Genomic DNA, 18,098 nt, shown 5'->3' with positions numbered 1-18,098 from the left:
GACGCTGCAGAACGTCAATCACATGCTCCAGGACTTTCTGAAAATCCAGACACTAAGATGATCTGCATCCAAAATCCACACATGCATGAGATAATTTATGTTTGGTGCTTAAGGAAAACATAGCTTGAGACCCAATTTTACGCTGCTGTAAAACTGAAGCATAAAATGTAATCTAATGAGCCAGCAGCGAAGCCACAGGTGAGACCGGTGAGAGACGCATGCACAGTAACTCTATACAGAAATGAAACAGGAGTTGAAATACCTATGAAACTTTTTGGAATCAAACACGCACTGTTGGTCTGCAGGCTTTCTGTACGGAGCGATAACAAAACATTAGGGACAACCGGGCCCTTCAAGCACCCCCCAGGATCAAGGTTAGCAGGACAAAAAAACAAGCTGGCTTGCTGTGGTGAAAAGCCCTGAATCATTATCAACATCTGCATGCTACTCATTGCAAAAGGGACACACAGGAACACAGCATTTGGCTTCAGCACTTATGTCAAAAAGAAATGAGCAAAAAGACAGTCAAGGACTAGCACACAGTTATCTGTGCAACTAACAATACTGCTGAGGTTCAAATTTACTGCTGGGATCAAATTATGCATCACATACATCATCAGCATTCTATATTCATAATGCAAAGATTCAAGCAAAGGTTTTGGCCCTTTGGTGAGCACATTGAGCTATTTAGCACAATGTCCTGTACATCTGAAATATTAAAGCAAGATCAGGGAACTTTTGCTTGACAGCAGCTTTCTGTAGGCAAAAAATGGCAATTGTTCCATTTAGTCATTGATTACTTATTCTGAAGAATTGTTGGTGTTTGCATCATGGTGCTACTTTTTTGTTTGATGGAGGACAATTTTTTTTTGATAACTTATTTACAGCCAAAATCACTTGACTCACTTGATTCCTGATTTCAGCAGTAAATCCTGCTGGTTCATGCTGTGGACATAAACAAACCGTAAATGGGCCGGACACCTGCACAGGGGAGTGTTTACTTCTAGCAGCTACATCTGCATGACACATGGTGAAGTGTGGTGTAAGTCACAGGCACTAAAGATGGTGAGCTTTCGTTTTATTAGCAGTTACACTCATCACTGGGCTGGTCAAACACATGAAAAGTAACTTTGATCATTCTTGGACATGTATATAAGACAATCCCAAAACACAACTTCATTTGTAAAATTCATGAAAAACGTGATGCTTCACCTGTTTTCTCTCTAGTTCTCTGGGTGTGTGTGTGTGTGTGTGTGTGTGTGTGGAGGCTTTGCCAACAACACAGCAAGCAGATCTCGTGCTTCTATATATCTTCAATAAATATCACTGAAAGAAAAATTGATCACAGGATCTGTTTTTTTCCAATACCTTGAAGCCCTATTTTTCACCATCAACCTTAAAAAAAAAAAACATTTTCAGTCTTTAAAGCTGTGATAATCTGAACCAAAGCGTCTTGTTTCAACACGGTTCACCTGCGTCTGATGGGAATCATGAATGAGCTGTTGAAACATCTGCTGGATCAAACTTTAAAAGCCATTAAAGTCCAGTTAGATGAATTCCTTTTAGTTTTGGTATTTGTGGATGTGGCATGCTCTGAAGTTAATTTAAACCTGGATTAGTTTATTTACATCCTTTTTGGTGTATAAAAAGTGCATGACTTGTAAAGCCTGTAAAGTTTGACCATGTTAAATCAGCAGCTACCAGGCGACGCTGAAACAGAATTTTAAAACAGACTGGTGTTGAGTCACAGTTACAGCCATGAAAACACGATTTTTGGGAGCTTTTAGCCTGCCAGATTTTGACTCTGTGGGCTTCTCTATGCCAGCCGTGTCAGCATGGAGTTCCCATTTTCCAACATGTGAGGTTGTCCAACTTTCTGCTCCTATTCCCATGTGCCAAATTACAAATGACAACCTCTTCTGTCTGTCTTGGTAGGTTCCTTACAACAGCTTTAACATAAACACATAAATCCACAGCTGGAAAACACTCATAACCTCCCGGCGTTATTCAATACAGCTTCTTGTTATGCTAGAAATGTCTTACACTGTGTCAATACGTCAAATAAAGGCTATATCAGCGGTTTAGAGCTGTGCAAATCTGAGGTTAAATAACAAGTGTTCTTCACTGAATCATGCTTTCAGTGGAGCGAATTTAATCTGTCATCAACATGACAGGAAGGCTACAGGGGCATCCTAGCTCTAGTTTAGCAGATACTCGGTGATCCATGGAAACAAAACAAAATGCTTTGTGGGTAAAGATGACATTCCTGCCCATGTGGCTCGACTCCACTTCTGAGAACATGTTTGTTTTTGCCAGACCTTTTCTCTCAGGGCAAATATACTGCCTCAAAAGTCTTCTGCTTTCCAAAATATATGTCATCTTTGAGAGAGTTTAGGCCTTTTGTCCCCCTCCCGGGAAAGAAGAGAAATGATCCCTGCACACTGAAGGAAGGATGAATTTTCATGAGATCATGAATTTCCCGTAACAAGTGAGAGAGCGGCACTGGCTGTTCACTCACCCTCTTTTATCGGGTTGAATCGTCCTTCTGCTTCTGGGATGCTGTTTGAGGTTTTCAGGGTGCTCTTCTTGGTCTTCTCAGTCTTTTTGTTGGCGGTTTTCACTGAGGGAAAAAAAAAACTGTTATGATTACGAAACAGATATAAATCTTTTATTGACTTTTAAAAGGGGCTTTGGCAGGTCAAATCACATTTAAAGCTGCTGATTCTTTGTTGTCAATATATGGAGGGAAAATCAATGGAGTTGACAGACAAAAAAAGGACGCATTGGCTGGAATCAATTTTGCACATGTGCATAGATTCAACGCTGGGGACTGAACCAAGAGACAATCTCTGCACACAATACTTTGGATTTTTTTTCTTTTTTACTCTTGTAATCCTTGCACTTAATTACAACATTTCTCACAGACCCAGACAATCAATTTGCACCACTTTTCTTTAATACAGCGTCAGAATCTCAAGGTTCAGAAATACTCTGTACAAGAGGCATGATGGGGGCAGGGGGTCACATTGCAGCAACTGAAGATGGACGTGGAGTGTGTGCTTTTTATTTGACAGAGTGTCAGGTTAGAAAAGGCCACATGTGATAACAATCCTTCTTACATCTGAGAGTCTTTATCCTTGTCTCATGGAGGGGGGGGGGGCTCCATACAGTTAGTGGTTCAGCAAACGGACACAAAGAGATATAACGTAAGACCATTCAGACGTTGGTAAGGTTTGAGCTAAGCTGAAGGCAATGTCAGGTTAATGAAAAAAGTTATGGCATAATAATCACAAGCAAATCAATTTGACTTCAATAAAACATCTTTAAGGAGTAAAAACAACTAAAAAAAGAAAAGGATCTTCAACATGTTCTCTAAAGAATTCCAAGATTGATGTAATCTGTAAAAGTTCTTAAGTGGAGATTAACTAGGTATCAAAACCACTATGGTATATTTTTTGGCCATAAAATCACAATACATATTCAAATTTTGATTGAATTACAATAACCCCCCCTCTATTGTATCCAAGAAAGCTGAGCCCCATGCCAAAAGACCGACAGGGGGAAAAAAATACATTACTGTCAAATATGAACATCAATTTGATTTTCTTTCATTGATTAAATCCCAACAGAAAAGGCCTCCACACCCTTGTTCTTACAAAAGACATTTATAAAAACTATTCATTAAGTCTGTTATTTTGATTTTAGTTAATATGTGCAAATTTCATTTTGATAAACCTTAGAGCTGACAAACCCTCTAAGATGAGCCCCCCTCTGAGACCTATGCCACCCCACTAATTTGGACCATTGAAGCCAGAATTATATGTTTTTAGCTATCACTGAATCCATTATCAAGCTCTTTTATAAACAAAGCAAAGATACGTTATTTTCTTTTCATCAAACAACAGCCATGCTATGAGTTTGATAATATCTTACCAAATAGCACTTCAACTCCACTTTACAGTACCTATATGCATTGAATTTTTCCCCCTGCGTTTATTTATTTTATTCATTTATTGGCCACTTTTGGGTAGCTGAAGACGCTATTAACACGTTTTAAACAGCATCCCCTGTTAAAGTTGTAATGCTTAACTTGCAAGCGAAACATGCATATAGTCAAGCAAATACTGGCCTACCATTGCATTTATAATGTATAGTCTCTTTCTCAATCAGCCTATTTGTGTCTAACTCGACCAACTCCTGTAAACAATACTAAAACACCTAGCGCCTAATGCTCAACTTTGATGAAAAAGTAGTTGCTTACTATCTATAAATACTTTTCTTTTAAGCTTTTTGTTGATCATAAAAGCCAGAAAACACGCAACTGAAATGTGATAAAATTAAAAGCTACTAGGTCTATGATAAAATCTTGTTAAGTTCAGCCTTTGATTAAGAGTATTGTTCTATCATTACCTGAAATTGTAAACAGTCTAACTTAGAAGAAGTTAGAAGTCTATGCAGTTGGAATGGTTAAAGAACCGTTATTTATCTTGTGTACGATGCAGTGTTATGTTGAGAGAAAAAAACACACATCAAAGAGTAGCAGTGTCTTTCATGCCACATTGTTATCATATCCCTCTTCTCTTCCCACCTACAGCAGGTATCCCTGCAGAGACACGTGTATCCAGATGCCTAATACATGAGGTCACTGTCGACACAGCTGCTCTGAATTATCTGCCACCAACCAACCAAATCCCTCACGCCTGTGCCTGCCCTCCAATCACCTGACGGGACGGCAAACATACCTACAAACCTGTTACTGCATGTGCAGAGAGTCCTACAACGGTGAGCTCTGAGCTGTACATTGGTGAAACGAGGATTTCACGTGTTCTGGCTCTTACATGTAATGCAGTCCTGACCTCTGCTGTGTGAGGCTGTTAATCCTGCTGTTGTGCAGAAGCCACACTGAAACATGGCTCTGAGTAATGTGTATGGGGGATTGAGGAGGACGGCTAACTCGAAGGATTTTTTTTGTCGTCATTTCTTCTTTTTTTGATGATTTCAGTTTTTTTTTTGTTCTTCAAGCTGCACCTGGAACAAACTGTCTGTTTGTACTCATCAAACAGCTAAAGTACAAAGGTCGTGTACATTTTGAAAAAATCAAAAAAACAAAAACAGAAACATTCTTAGAACAAGCCCCCTACTTCAAACTTTTATCTTTGGGCATTTTTTTTGTAAACACATTTCACTTGATAGACATCAGAAAAGTCACAGAACTAGGTGTTATTTTTCCGAAAATCTTAATTAAAACCCTTTTACTTCAAAGCGTACCGTATTGTTTTCGTAATTACAACTCCGCCATGTGTATATTATCAAAGAAACATCAAAGCTTAAATGACAAGCCAGACACTTTCATCCAGTGCCAACAGAGACTCACAAGGTCACTTCAAAAGTTTACTTGGCTTATTACAGCCACACAAACCTCAGCTGTCAGACCAATGACTTCTAAACAACATTATGGATTACCCCTCACATTTATAAAATGAGATTCAGTCTCTGTTTTACTGTCCCATCTATGACGACATAAGGGATGTACTTTAAAGAAAAATGTCTTCCATTAAAGCTGAATTCTTCTGGTTAGATGATTATAAAAAACTGGAGTTGTGCTTTAAAAGAGGAAAGTTTTTTGTAGCAGATTTGATTTGCAAAGCCTGGGAGAAAAACAGAATACACTATTTAAGACTGAGCTGTTGAAGGAACATGCAACTTAGTAATGTTATGAAATGTTGAACCACCGCAACTGAAGTTTCTGGTGTCTTATAAACCCATGAGGTTTGGGCACTTTGTGTACTTTGTGTACATAAATAAAATACAATCAATGATATAACATGCTTTTGTGAAAGATTTTTGTAGAAGTTTTGCAAACAGTCCTACTGAAACTAAAAGAAAAGCAACAATAACTGATATTGATGTCATTGCATTTACCTGATTTTGCATCCTTATCCAGCTGCCTGCTGCTCTCTGCCTTTCCCTTGGGCACTTTCTTTCCCGAGTTTTGGCTGGGGCGCTCATGCCTGTCAGGAATCGAGGCCACAGGCTTCTCCAGAATTTGCACCTGGTTGTACTGATCTCTTGTCAGCATCTCCTGCATATAATAATCCTCATCCTCTATGGCAGAGTCGTGGCTGAGGTCTGCAAGCCCCAAGAGGAGTCCCAGCAGAGCCAGGGGGGTTAGGAGTCTGAGGAGCTGGCTTGTCATGACCCCAGGGGGGATTATCTCCAGCTTAGAGTCCCGATGGCGTCTCCAGAGGAGCCTGCTGCTGCTGCTGGGCTGCGTCCCATCAACTGCTCCCCTTCCTCTGCCTTCTCACTCCAACATGGAGAGTTCAAAAAGTTCTTAGAGCGCTCCAAGTCCCTGACGAAAGCAGCGGAGCCAGAGGGTCCATGGACGCCTCAGCCTGGGAAAAATGCAGTGAGGGAGGGAGAAACACAGAGAGAAGGAGATGAGGGAGAGGAGAGGGAAGAGGCAGGGAGACAGACGACACAGTTTTCTCATTTAGATGCTGGCAGGTTACAAAAAAAAAGTTTTTTTTTTCCTCTAAGATTTAAACCAGTCCTGGCTGCTGACACAAAGGAGAGTCAGTTTATCGGTGTTGGTAGAAGTGAAAAAGGAATATAAACCTCACTGGGAAACAATACATTGACACATTCAGGATCTGCTTTCAGCTACATCTCCTCCCACTTTGTCTTGAGCAGGCGCAGTTCGGACCAGAGAAAAGTTTTAACTTGCATGTTGGGGAATCAATTCCTCGACTTAAAGCTCCTGTGAGGAACTTTCTGTTTGTGTTGATTTTGTCGGCCCCAGTGGACAAAGTGGTACTTATTATCTCTTTGCTGGTGTTGTCCTGTACTAGTGTACGTTGTGTTTTTTTTTTTAAAAGAGAAAATATAATCCTGTTTTGTTTTTTGTTATTTTAAGATTTATTTTTGCGCTTTTATGCATTTAATGGAGAGACAGGACAGTGGATAGAATCACAAAATTGGGAAGACAGAATGCAGAATGACATTCAGGAAAGAAGCCACAGGTTGGATTCGATCCTGGGCCGTCCGCTTCGAGGACTACAGAGTCAGCACACGGTGTGCCAAACTCACCACTTGGCCATCAGCCCCAATCCTGATTTGTTTAAACTGTGATACGCAGCACTCATTGAGAATCTCTGTCATGGAAAAGGTAAATAAAAGCTGTTTTAGCCTCATGTAATTACTTCGTCTGACACCTACCCCACAATAGCGGTTTCAGGCACCAAAAGTAATTTTAAGAAAATGCTCAATCTTGATGCTGTTTGTCTACTTTGAGTTCATTGGCCGTAAAGAGACATCAGTGTTAATTTCAGGCCGTTTCATCACCAGTTAAAAACTCCACACAGGAGCTTTAAACACATATTAACCAGTTTGCAACATGTCAAAAGGGAGAAGAGTTTACTGATCCAAGTAGAAATGTATACTGGCACACAATGTGTAATCGCATACAGACAGTAGCAGTCATGTATCATTTTCAGTTTAATCAGTTAATTCAACTTGGTGTAGAGCTGTTAGAGTTGGTAAAGGAGCACTAATAGTGTTTGAATACAAGATAACTAAACATGATTTGCCTTTGCGAAGCTCAGCTCTGCTCTAAGCTTCCCTATTAACTGAGGCTCTTCTTTTTTTTTTTTTTAGGCAAGACGTGTTTGGACTCTGCAGTAATTTAAGCATTCATTTAATGGCACAAACTCCCAGGAAGGTCCATGCATGTTCCTCCGTGTGTCACAGTTCATCACATCAGCGCTCTGTTTCTCATAAGTCCCTTTTATTTTCTCACTCTCTCTTTTTCTCACATGCACATAATTACAGCCACATCAGCTGATGGAGCCTCGCTTTCATGAGAAGAAAATATTGAATAAAAAAGGCAGCCGTCAAACTGACACACTCATGATTAAAACCACATTTTGTCAGCTACAAAGATTATTTAAAACCAAAAAAAAAGATAAAAGGTTTCATTACAATGTGTTATCTCTGGCATTTAAGAAGCATTTGGAGTTATTGCTAAGCATAGAAATGTCTCGCCTTGGGCTTAAAAGATTTAGTCATAATAAGAAGAAGAAGTGGGGATTTCATGGAGTATTCGCACAACTAATAAGAACACCTTCTGACATTTCATCGACCTGAGGCAAACTAAGGCAAAAATAATAATCCCTTAACAAGCCTGGTGCCCCGCCTGGACGCTGCCCAATTTAAAAGCACTGGTTCATTACACTTAACTGATGTAAAACGGCGTAGAGACTAAAATTGTATGGAAATCACACCTGAGAGTGAGAGAGCTCCTGAATGGTGGCCGAGGCTGCAGGCTAATCACAGAAGAACATGATCTGAAGTAGGCGGACAGTTGGAGGCAGGAAGAGTCTATGCACGGCTGGCTGGCACAGTCGTTTGCCAGCTAGGCAGTCATTCTCTGGTCGCCCACTCTTTATCCAGACTACACCCATGTTAAACTGTCTGAAAGGAAGAAGGAGGGAGGAAACGGAAGGAGGGATGAGACACAGAAGGCGGCCAAGAGAGCTTTAGCATTTTACCTCAAAGGCTTTTAGACCCTCCTCCCTCCTCCTCCTGAACACCTTTAAACAACCGTTACTCTCGGTGTGTCAGGTTTCTCTGACGCCTCTGGAAACAGGGTTGACATTACAGGACTGACTACTTTCGAGCATGGTAAATGATGTCCAAGACAAACCAGAACAAAAAAAACATCCGTTCACCAACGGTTAAAGACAGTAATGAAAAAGATTTTGGCTGTGCTGCACTAAACTGTGGCTTAAGGACACTGACAATGAGGACTGAATGGCTCTTTAATGCCGCTCCTTTTTTTGGAGGTTAAAGGAAGTTTGCTTGAATCAAAAGCCATCCAATCTTAAACCATTCCTCTTCAAACTGCTTTCACTTTCTTTATTCTGCCCAAGGTTTATAATGCTGCAATGGCAGGAAAGCTATACTATATATACACATTAACTGCTACCAGAGCATCTCAGAGAGGATTTTAAACACTTATCCAAGATCCTTTTAAGGGCTTTTCAGTTTCAACAAGCCCTTTGAGTTTTTTTTATCTAACTTTCAAAATGCCCCTTATAACCTTTTAAGTCAGACTTCTTTGGCATTGTCTTAATGTACAGAAAGAGTACAAGAGCCTCTAAGGTTTGGGCAATGGAAACCACTTAGTCAAGTTAACAGGGAAACAGCCCATAGAACCAGCAAGATATGGTAACAAACCAATGAAATAGTGTTCCTCCTTTTGTAACCAGGAAGAAACTAAAGTGAGAGTGAGTGAAGTCAGCTGACTTTCATGCATTGGCTTTTATGCAGGACTCCAGAGCTCACTTCCAGCGAAAGACCTGGAATTAACATCAACCACAATCTTTCCTTAACTGTTTAACTTATTTAACACAATCCATAACTGTCAAACAGTAAATTGGGCATTGCAGACAACATTTCCAATTGGCACTGGACCTTAAAAATATGTTGCAATTATTATAATAACACAGGATTTAGCATGATCATCAGGTATAACCATACTCATTGGGCTAAAAAGATTAAAGCACCTTTGGGATTTTGCACGAGGTCACTATGACTCGTAAATTATACCCAAAAAACAGTAATGACATTTTTGCACCTATCTTCCTCATGTAAATGGACGCACCTGGGTTAAATAATTAATTATCATGTTTAATTCAGCTTCCTTTGCACTCCTCACCACTTCAGTAATTGTTTAATGTACGCTTATCCATATTAATTTGTTTATTTTACAAACCAAAAATATGTTACTTTTCCATCTTAAAATAGTAGTTTCAATGTAGATCAAACAGTAGAATACATTTCAACAGAGAGAATGGTGTCTATTCTGTTTCCAAAGATCGCCATGGTTACCTGTTTGAAGCACTATGTAACTTTAGCAGCAGGCCATGGTTCTCTAATATGACTTTACGGCACTTGTTCATACACCAGCCCGGTAAAACAGTTTGCTTCAAGTCCAACGCCTAGCTGGCTAAATCAATACACGACGTGTGTTTTAGGATAGTGCAATTGCACTCTGTGACCTTTGGTTGGTGACAAAGCGTACCAAACCAAATTCCTCCATAATGTTGCTTTAATATTTTATGTTTAATGCTTGTACAAAGAATGCACAGTTTACCAGAGTCAAATTCCTTGTAAGTGAAAACATACCTGGCCAAAAGAGTTGATCCTGATTGAACGATTCTTAATAAAGCAACCTAACTTTAGAACATACAACATTCAGCTTCCATTTGCTGCTAGTTTTCAACTACACAAAGTGCTTTCATAGGATGTGAATGTTGTCGGTAAGAAGTTTATAAGACCGTCCAAATTAATTTAGGCATGACATGATTTCCCAAATTTGCTCCCTGAGCCAGAATGTCTGCATTAAAATACCTGCCACATTCTGAAACTGGCTTATCAAACTGCCATTTATCACACTGTGTAGCCAAGCAGCTTAAGGCAGGGATGTTGTGACAAAAGCTGTCTTCCTCAGTGAGGAGCACCCAAGGTGGGGAGAGTGATGGCTTCTGCCTCCCTCTTTAATCTCTTAAAGGGGGTGGGGGTGTCCCTGGCTGAATTCTCATTAATTGGACGTCAGTGCCTTGAGTGACAGGTTAGAGGCTCACTGATAAATACCTCCCTGCTGCTGCTTTGGCACCTTGTAATTGATGAAAAGGGTGACTGGTGACAGAAACTGAGGGTGGGAATAATAATGTAAAGGTATTGTACTGGCACTATTCAGCAAGCTTTCCCTGGAAAAAAAGTCATGTAATTATCAACAGAGTGAGACATGCAAAACAATCACAGTACTTCAACTTTGAAACATTTCTTAATTATTGGACCCCAAGTTTTTTTCTTTGTGATTGTGCAAAGATGATTAATGTGTATGCTCTCATAATATGTATGTACACAGACTAAAATGTATGCATGCAAACCCATTTTGTGTTCATCCATCAAATAAAACCTTGGGTGTGTCAAAGTGGCTAGTAGCCAATATTTCTAATGAATTCTGATGTTAAGAGTTCATTGAGGACAAAAAGACACAGGTTGGCAGGATCAATCCCATATTTATTCATTTACTTATTTATGTCCTTTGAAAGTAATGTGACACTTTAATTTATCCAAAATGTATCAAGTTACAACCTTGGATCCTCTATTCTAACGCATACACCATTTATAATGGATGAACTCCTGGCATTATTGATATTCAGGCAGGCAGGGACGCTGAATTTGCAAACTAAATCTTGTCTCACCTTAAAGTGAAAGACAGGTCCGCACCGGATTTTCCTACAAGGATGACATTGGTGCTGTCAATGTTCAAATTTAATGTTGGTGCCGTAAATCTAATAGGCAAGAGGAATAAGGAATTAGAGCCAGTTGCACTTTTCTTCCTAGAGTTTGGTTTGGAGGCTTGAATGGCCCGTCACCTCGCATTAATTTCACTGTTAGTTTTTACACACACAAGAAAAACACATATTTTTCTGCTTAGTTCTGGTTGGATACCCCTCCAAACTGTGTACTTAATTTTAGCTGTTAGCATTGATGTGATGATAAGAAGAGAAGGTAAAAGGCTGGTGTTTCATTTTAGCAATATTTCTTCGGTGTCCATGGAAACTGAAATATACGGTGATGGTCATTTTGCTAGGCTAGATACACATGCAGAGCAGTTTGCTTTGAGTCTTGAGGGCTGTGTCAGTTTATGTTTGCCTTGTATACTTACTGGACGTCATCATCAACAGTGATTGGCTTTGTCTGTAAAGAGAAAGATGTCAAACTTTCTTCTCTGCTTTAACTTGATTTTGAGTAAAAGTATCAAACCACGTTACAAAAAAACTCTCAAAGTACAGTATTGATGATTTAACTAGAGGTAGATGAGATTATTGAGATGAGATTATGTGAAACTAGGGGCGGCTGTGGCTCAGTGATAGAGTTGGTCGTCTCTGAACCAGAAGGTCAGGGGCCACCAGCCGGGGCAGTAACTCCGGTTTATGGGCCTGATCTTCCTACAGTGTGGATATACACCAGCGCAGGGGACTGATGGCATCTTGTGGGATCGCAAGTAACCTGCCATAAATTATTTTGACCTGAGCAATGCATAAGTCAGGACAGACATTAAATCGCATGCATCATATACAGTACAGAGGCGGCAGTCCTCAAAGAGGTTGGCCCGGGTTCAAATCCGACCAGTGGGTCCTTTCCCACATCTCTCTTCAATAAAAGGTGCAAAAAGGCCCAAAAGTAAATCTTTTAAAAGGTCATATGGACATTAACCTGCAAGGGGGAATTTGATTAATTGTTTTAAATATGAATGTAATAAGCTGCACCGTGTTAAATACATTTCTGCTCAAGTTTGACAGGCCCCTGTGCTTTGTCTATCATCCTTTTCTTTCCCCAGGCGACTTGACTAGTCTGAATTTAAACTTCTCTTTAATTAATAGGGAAATAAGTCAGAAGGAACATCCTTACCTCATAGTAGATGCAAAGATGAGAATGATATGGAAGCCAGCTTCTCCTACAGGACTGGAACTTTTCTCCTTTTCCTTAATATTTCAAATAAAAAAGCATGAATCACTGCTGTTGTATAATCAATTCAATTTATAAATTATACATATGGAAAAAAAACAACTGTATGCTGTACGCACCAGGCTTCAGACAAAGTTAGCTTTTAGCTGGTGAATGCTACAGAGCCATTAGCTGTTAAAGAGTCAGACAGGAGATGGAAACAAAGCAAAGCAATAGGTGAATGAACATTGGACATACGCTCTTCAGATGGCGAAAAAACCCGACTTTATAGGAATTCTAATGTTGCTATGTTTCTGCTCGATGCATAAATAAGCTTGTTTTGCAAAAAAAAAAAAAAAAAAAAGACTGCCATATCAACTCCAACTTAACCAAAGTCCTATCTTGGGGATCAAAATAACAATTTCTTAAAAGGTTAATAACTCCATATTTAAGTATTATCATTGACAGCTTCTGTCAACTGTCTATTAAAAAACCAGTAAACACAATTATTGCAGAACTATAAGCAGATGTTTTCACTGCTGTATGTGTAGTCATTCATCAAAGTGCACTGGGAGTTGTTGATCTAGACCAGTAGGGACAAAAAGTACTTTGAACATCTGGCTTTTACACTGGCTTCAAACTACTTTTATGCTTTTCTACTTTCTGCATTGGCTCTGTCCACTTCTAACAGTAATGTATGACTCTGCAGAAACTATCGCGCCTGTCATATTCATACAATTTAGGATTATTTACTGTTGTTTGTGGTTTGGAGAGGTCTCTGACAAAGTCTCTCCCTTTGAGACCTTGGATGTTGAAAAAGCTCTTTATCTATTTATCATACACTGAGACAACAAGTTCTTCTGAAAAAAAAATGTCAGTTTTACTACCCGCCTGGCGGCCTGGATCCCGGCACAGTCGCCCTCAGCTTCCTCCCTGAAAGTGCTCCCTTCCTGAACACCTGCGCCTCTCATTCTTTGTCCACATTTAGCGTGGATGGGACAGATTCCAGCTGGATGTGACCGAAACAGACCAGATGTTTATATCCAATAACAATGACAGATTTGAATTTGAAGTGTTTGTAATGGTAGCTTGACTTTTGGTATGAGCACAATCAAATTCATTATAAGTTGCTTTTATTCCTGTACAAACATTTACTTGTTCTGTCTTGTTTCACAATCATTATGGAGGATAAACTGACGATACACCGATGACAAAATAAAAATGATCTATTCTGAAACCACCAAAGATTTCTTCCATACATCATCAGATTATGATACAGCTGTGATACGGTGAAGACAGGCACCCTGAAGGACATCTGGCAGTTTAGCTGCTGGGAGACGACGGCCCGTCCATGCACACATGTAACCACATTAGAATTCAGAACTGTCCCTGTGGGGAAATGCTTGGCTGCACTCTGAGGTGAGAGCTAATTCAGAGCAACAGCCTCAGATCCATTGAGCCCTTGTTGAGCAATGACATGACAGCAAGGGCACAAGCGGATGACTGGGAGGATGGGAAAAAACAAAGAAGAAACATCTGGTTTGGCACATCCTCCACTGCTAAGGGTATTGGTCTGATAAAAAAATAATGGAATCTATAAATTCAACCATTTGGAGACTCGCCAACACTAATCAGAACCATTCACACAGACAATTTGAGTCCAAACATCCATAAAAAGAAATTCTTGAGCTTTTAAGACATTTTAAAAAAGTGGCTTCCCTTAAGTTTGGAGGTATGACATGCGAGTACAAGATCGCCCACAACCTAAAAAACAAACTCTTAGCTAGATAATGCCATTAAAATAGCAACCTAGCTTAACTTAGTACACTGTGTGAAGAAGTAAGCAGGGCAAACACTCCTTGTCAGAGACCATTTTTATTTCTGCAATATGTGTCCAAAAGAGATAAAAAACTGCATAGCATTGTATATCACAAACAGATGTTTTGTGCTGAAACCTTAATATCCCACAAATGTCAGGAAAGAGAGCTGAACACAAGTTGAAACTTCCCAGTCAGTTACTTTTGGATTATTGTGCATTATACAAAGAAGAGCAATCACTATATTTCTTACTTTCTCCAACTCATTCAACACTACAGATCGTTGTGTGTCTTGAATTCCTGGCTCCCTCATCATCAGTGGGCATGACTGAGCCTCACACAGCCTCTTCAAATATAACTGGCAGACTATCAGAGTACTCAATCAGCATGATGGATTGCAAATGTTTGTTGCATAAGTTGTTTATCCAATTTTTTCTTTCTTGTTATCTCAAAAAACACTCCATTAATCATTCAAAACAGGGAGACACAGAGCTGTGTTTGAAAAGAGGATTTTTTTCATTTTCAGCCAGTTTGTTTAAGAGCATCATATGAGGAGGGATTTTAATCTAGACAGACACTTTGTTGGTGGTCTTGACAGCATTTTCTACCCTATTTGTGATGGTCAAACTTCTTTCATTTGGGACAAAAGTGTAAAGACGAATGGAGAACAGACCAGATCTTTAAAGTCCCACACTATAAAGAAAATGACTCAGTTTAATCTCACATTGGGAATATGTACACCGAGGAAGAGGGAAAAAGTTGAAAGACGTTGCAGAGAGAGATGCCAAATCCTTGTTTCAACCCTCGTGACAGAATAAACCAACCAGGAGACAACGTTTTTCAAGCTGGGGCCAACATCCTGTTGTGAATCCAATGAATTTGGCCTAAAATGCGGGGAAGGTCTAGTCATCAACAAGTAGCCTACAATTCACATGGAGGTCGCCAACTCATTGCTGGAGGATATTATTGAACTTGGTCATTAGCATCACCAGTCAAAACTGTGTTTAGCAAATGTGACTCTGTTTGTACACCTATTTACGTGTTGGTCCCTGGGTCACCATTTAGGAATCCCTACATCCATAGTTAGCAGACAATTTTTTTTTTGTTTTTTGTCCCTCTGATAAAATCTATTATACCACAAAAATTGTCCTCCCTGTTTGATGTAGTCCCTACTCGGCATGTAAAAGATGTATCAAACATACTAAGAAGTTGTTTGACATCAAGATTTTTATGTCAAATTACTTATTTTCTGTAGTTTTCTCAAGTTATCACATTAAAGAGAGTTCATAGTTAATTTGTCTAGGGGTATTTTTAACCACATGTAAAAACAAATGTTGTAGCCTACATTTTAAAATAGACTTAAGACATTTGATGATAGGCTAAGAGATGGACCCCAACATTCAGCAGTGCAGCCATGTGGCTCATTCCAGTAGGCTAAAAAACAACTTACCTCAGCTCATTCATTGGTGGCAAATTGAAGATAGCCCATAATGTCCAACACACATTTAACAGCCCTGAGAAGATGTCTACTTAAACTGCCAGAACTCCACCACTTCTGGTTTGTCTTCTTCTTTATTAGCCATTATCATAGCGGTCAATAAATAGTGCGTGTCGCTTTAAGACCGTTTGAAAATGTGACGTTTTGGCGCCTTCTCCCTCTGTTTCACCTGTTCAGAGAATACCTTCTCAGGTGTTGGTGCCATCAAGCAATTAAGCTAAGCTGTCTCAACTGAACTCAATGTATTTTCGTCTGCCCTATAATCGATAAAACTCGGTTCTCAAAGGATTTATTGTTGCTGAGATGCAGGATACAGCTTCGAGAATCACTTCAGAATGGTGAGTTTAATTTTCTTCCTTTTATTTTTTTGAAACTTTGGCTGTGTTCAGTTAAATTTTCTGTGCTTGGTTAGCTTGTTGAAATTAGTGCTATGTTTGTATCTTTGTTGTTGTTTATCTGCTAGCTGCTAATTCATACCTCAATGTTCACTTATACATAAAGACATAGGCAGTCAATTTCCTTCTGAATATTTGGCCTCTACTTTGGTTTGGTTGCATTATGAGGTATTCATGCAAGTGTATGAGTGTAAACAGTAAAATGTAAACAGCACTAGTCTTGTTGTTTTATATTGACCAATAGACTTAATATTCAGCCAAGCATTGAAAAAAAAATTGAAAATCATAAAGGTTTCATGTGACAATTCACTCATTTCATAATTTAATCCTCTGAGTTTCTGGTATGGTTAATATCTGCAGCCCCACTCAACAGTACTCAATTCAAGCTTGAAGCTATTTTTCTTGTGTTGATTGTAATCTGATTTTAATAAATTTGCAAGTTAATTTTCTGCCGTCAAATGTTTAAGCATGTTGTTGCATATAGGTTGAATAACTTGGTTTTAGACTAATCTATCTTGAAGATGTTTGTTGAGGGAAAGTGTTGAGCTTAGTGTCGAGCTAAGATGCTAGATCTTCTTTTATACTGTAGTATGAGGTGTAGTTGCACTTTGCCAAACTATCCTTCTTGGCACTCTTAGTTTAAACACTTTATACAGTACAGTACACCCACTTGCTGCTTGAAGCATCTCCTGCTGCTCAAGAAGCATTTCATAAGCTTCATTACTCTCCAGTCTTTACTATGTTGAGGCTAAACCTTGCGGTAAATGAGTTGGTCAAAGCCTGCAGCCAAATACTAAAATTTCTGTCATTAAATCAAAATCAGCTCTGCATAAGATGGTTAAATTTACATTTCCTTTGTTTAACAGACAGCTTAAATTTAGTTAAGAATTTATTTTTCCATGACAACCTATTTTGGGATACTAAGGCCAAAACTGCAGCACAGATGCAAAGCAAAGAAATGTGCAGGACAGGCTCATGGGCTAAATGTGTGATCAAAATGTGTCTCGAGTTTTCTCCGAGGCAGTAGTTGTCCACTTTTTCTTCCAGTCCCTGTATCCTGATACAGCACAGACGAGGATGAAAGACGTTCTGATAATATTTGTGAATTCCAAGGAAATTGAAGTTGGTTGGAGGCTCTTCTTGAAGCGGAACCTCTTCAGCCAGCCAGATGGACCATCCAACTCCAAACAAAATATGCAAATGATTTGCAGCAGCTTTTATCTCAGTCAGGTTGTCTTGATTTGCAGCAAGAAGGGAGCAGACAAAGCTGCTGGCATTTTAAGATTGTACAGAAGGGCTTTCTGAGATCTCATTTTGTTTAATATAGCTGTGATTTCAGGTTTCCTCTTAATTAGAGCAAAAACTTTCCAGTGGTATTTGGGTCAGTTTGTCTTGATGTTATGGCTAGGGAGGAAGGCAGAGTGAAAAAGAGGCATTGTTACTGACAAGTGGATTTATTTTCTCTCCTTTTCTTATATTGAATTGAAGATTTTTTTTTTGTGTTTGAAGCACACTCGGTTGTCTGGATGTTGTTAAGGCAAGTTTTTTTTTTAACCATTTCCTTTCATTCTAAATGACTTTAAAAGTCAGATTTGTAACTTTAAAATGTATGTCTTGTCTGCCCCCTGGTGTCTGTAAGGGGTCTATTTCAATTTAAGGCTCAAACAGTTTGTTAATCAGTATCATATTCCCCTTTTTTAAATTTAATTAGTTAAACAGTGCTTTCAGTTGTTTTCAACCACATGAAACATTTTTAAGGCTGTCTCTTTGTACAAGGTGGTCAAATTTATTGATTGCTTCATTAATGCACATAATTATTTATTTAATGAAATCACACATTTTAGTTCAACTTCTTAATTCTTCTCT

The 18,098-nt window shown here is 39.1% G+C and overlaps 1 protein-coding gene across 1 annotated transcript in view; it reads right to left on the bottom strand.

Annotated features, from left to right (window-relative positions):
- The window catches only part of cpxm2 (carboxypeptidase X (M14 family), member 2), a 32,265-nt gene extending 23,857 nt beyond the window's left edge, over positions 1-8,408 (bottom strand). Inside the window, exons 1-3 of the mRNA XM_061028354.1 lie at positions 8,283-8,408; positions 5,923-6,395; positions 2,519-2,620 (exon numbers count right to left, since the gene is read on the bottom strand). Of these exons, the coding sequence (XP_060884337.1) occupies positions 2,519-2,620; positions 5,923-6,196 (376 nt within the window). The 5' untranslated portion in view covers positions 6,197-6,395; positions 8,283-8,408. The remainder of the gene's footprint in view (positions 1-2,518; positions 2,621-5,922; positions 6,396-8,282) is intronic.
- Positions 8,409-18,098: the final 9,690 nt, after the last annotated feature.

The sequence above is a fragment of the Labrus mixtus genome, chromosome 21 (genome assembly GCF_963584025.1).
Source record: "Labrus mixtus chromosome 21, fLabMix1.1, whole genome shotgun sequence".
NCBI classification, from domain to species: Eukaryota; Metazoa; Chordata; class Actinopteri; order Labriformes; family Labridae; genus Labrus; species Labrus mixtus.
This window is presented reverse-complemented; position numbering and strand designations above follow the sequence as displayed.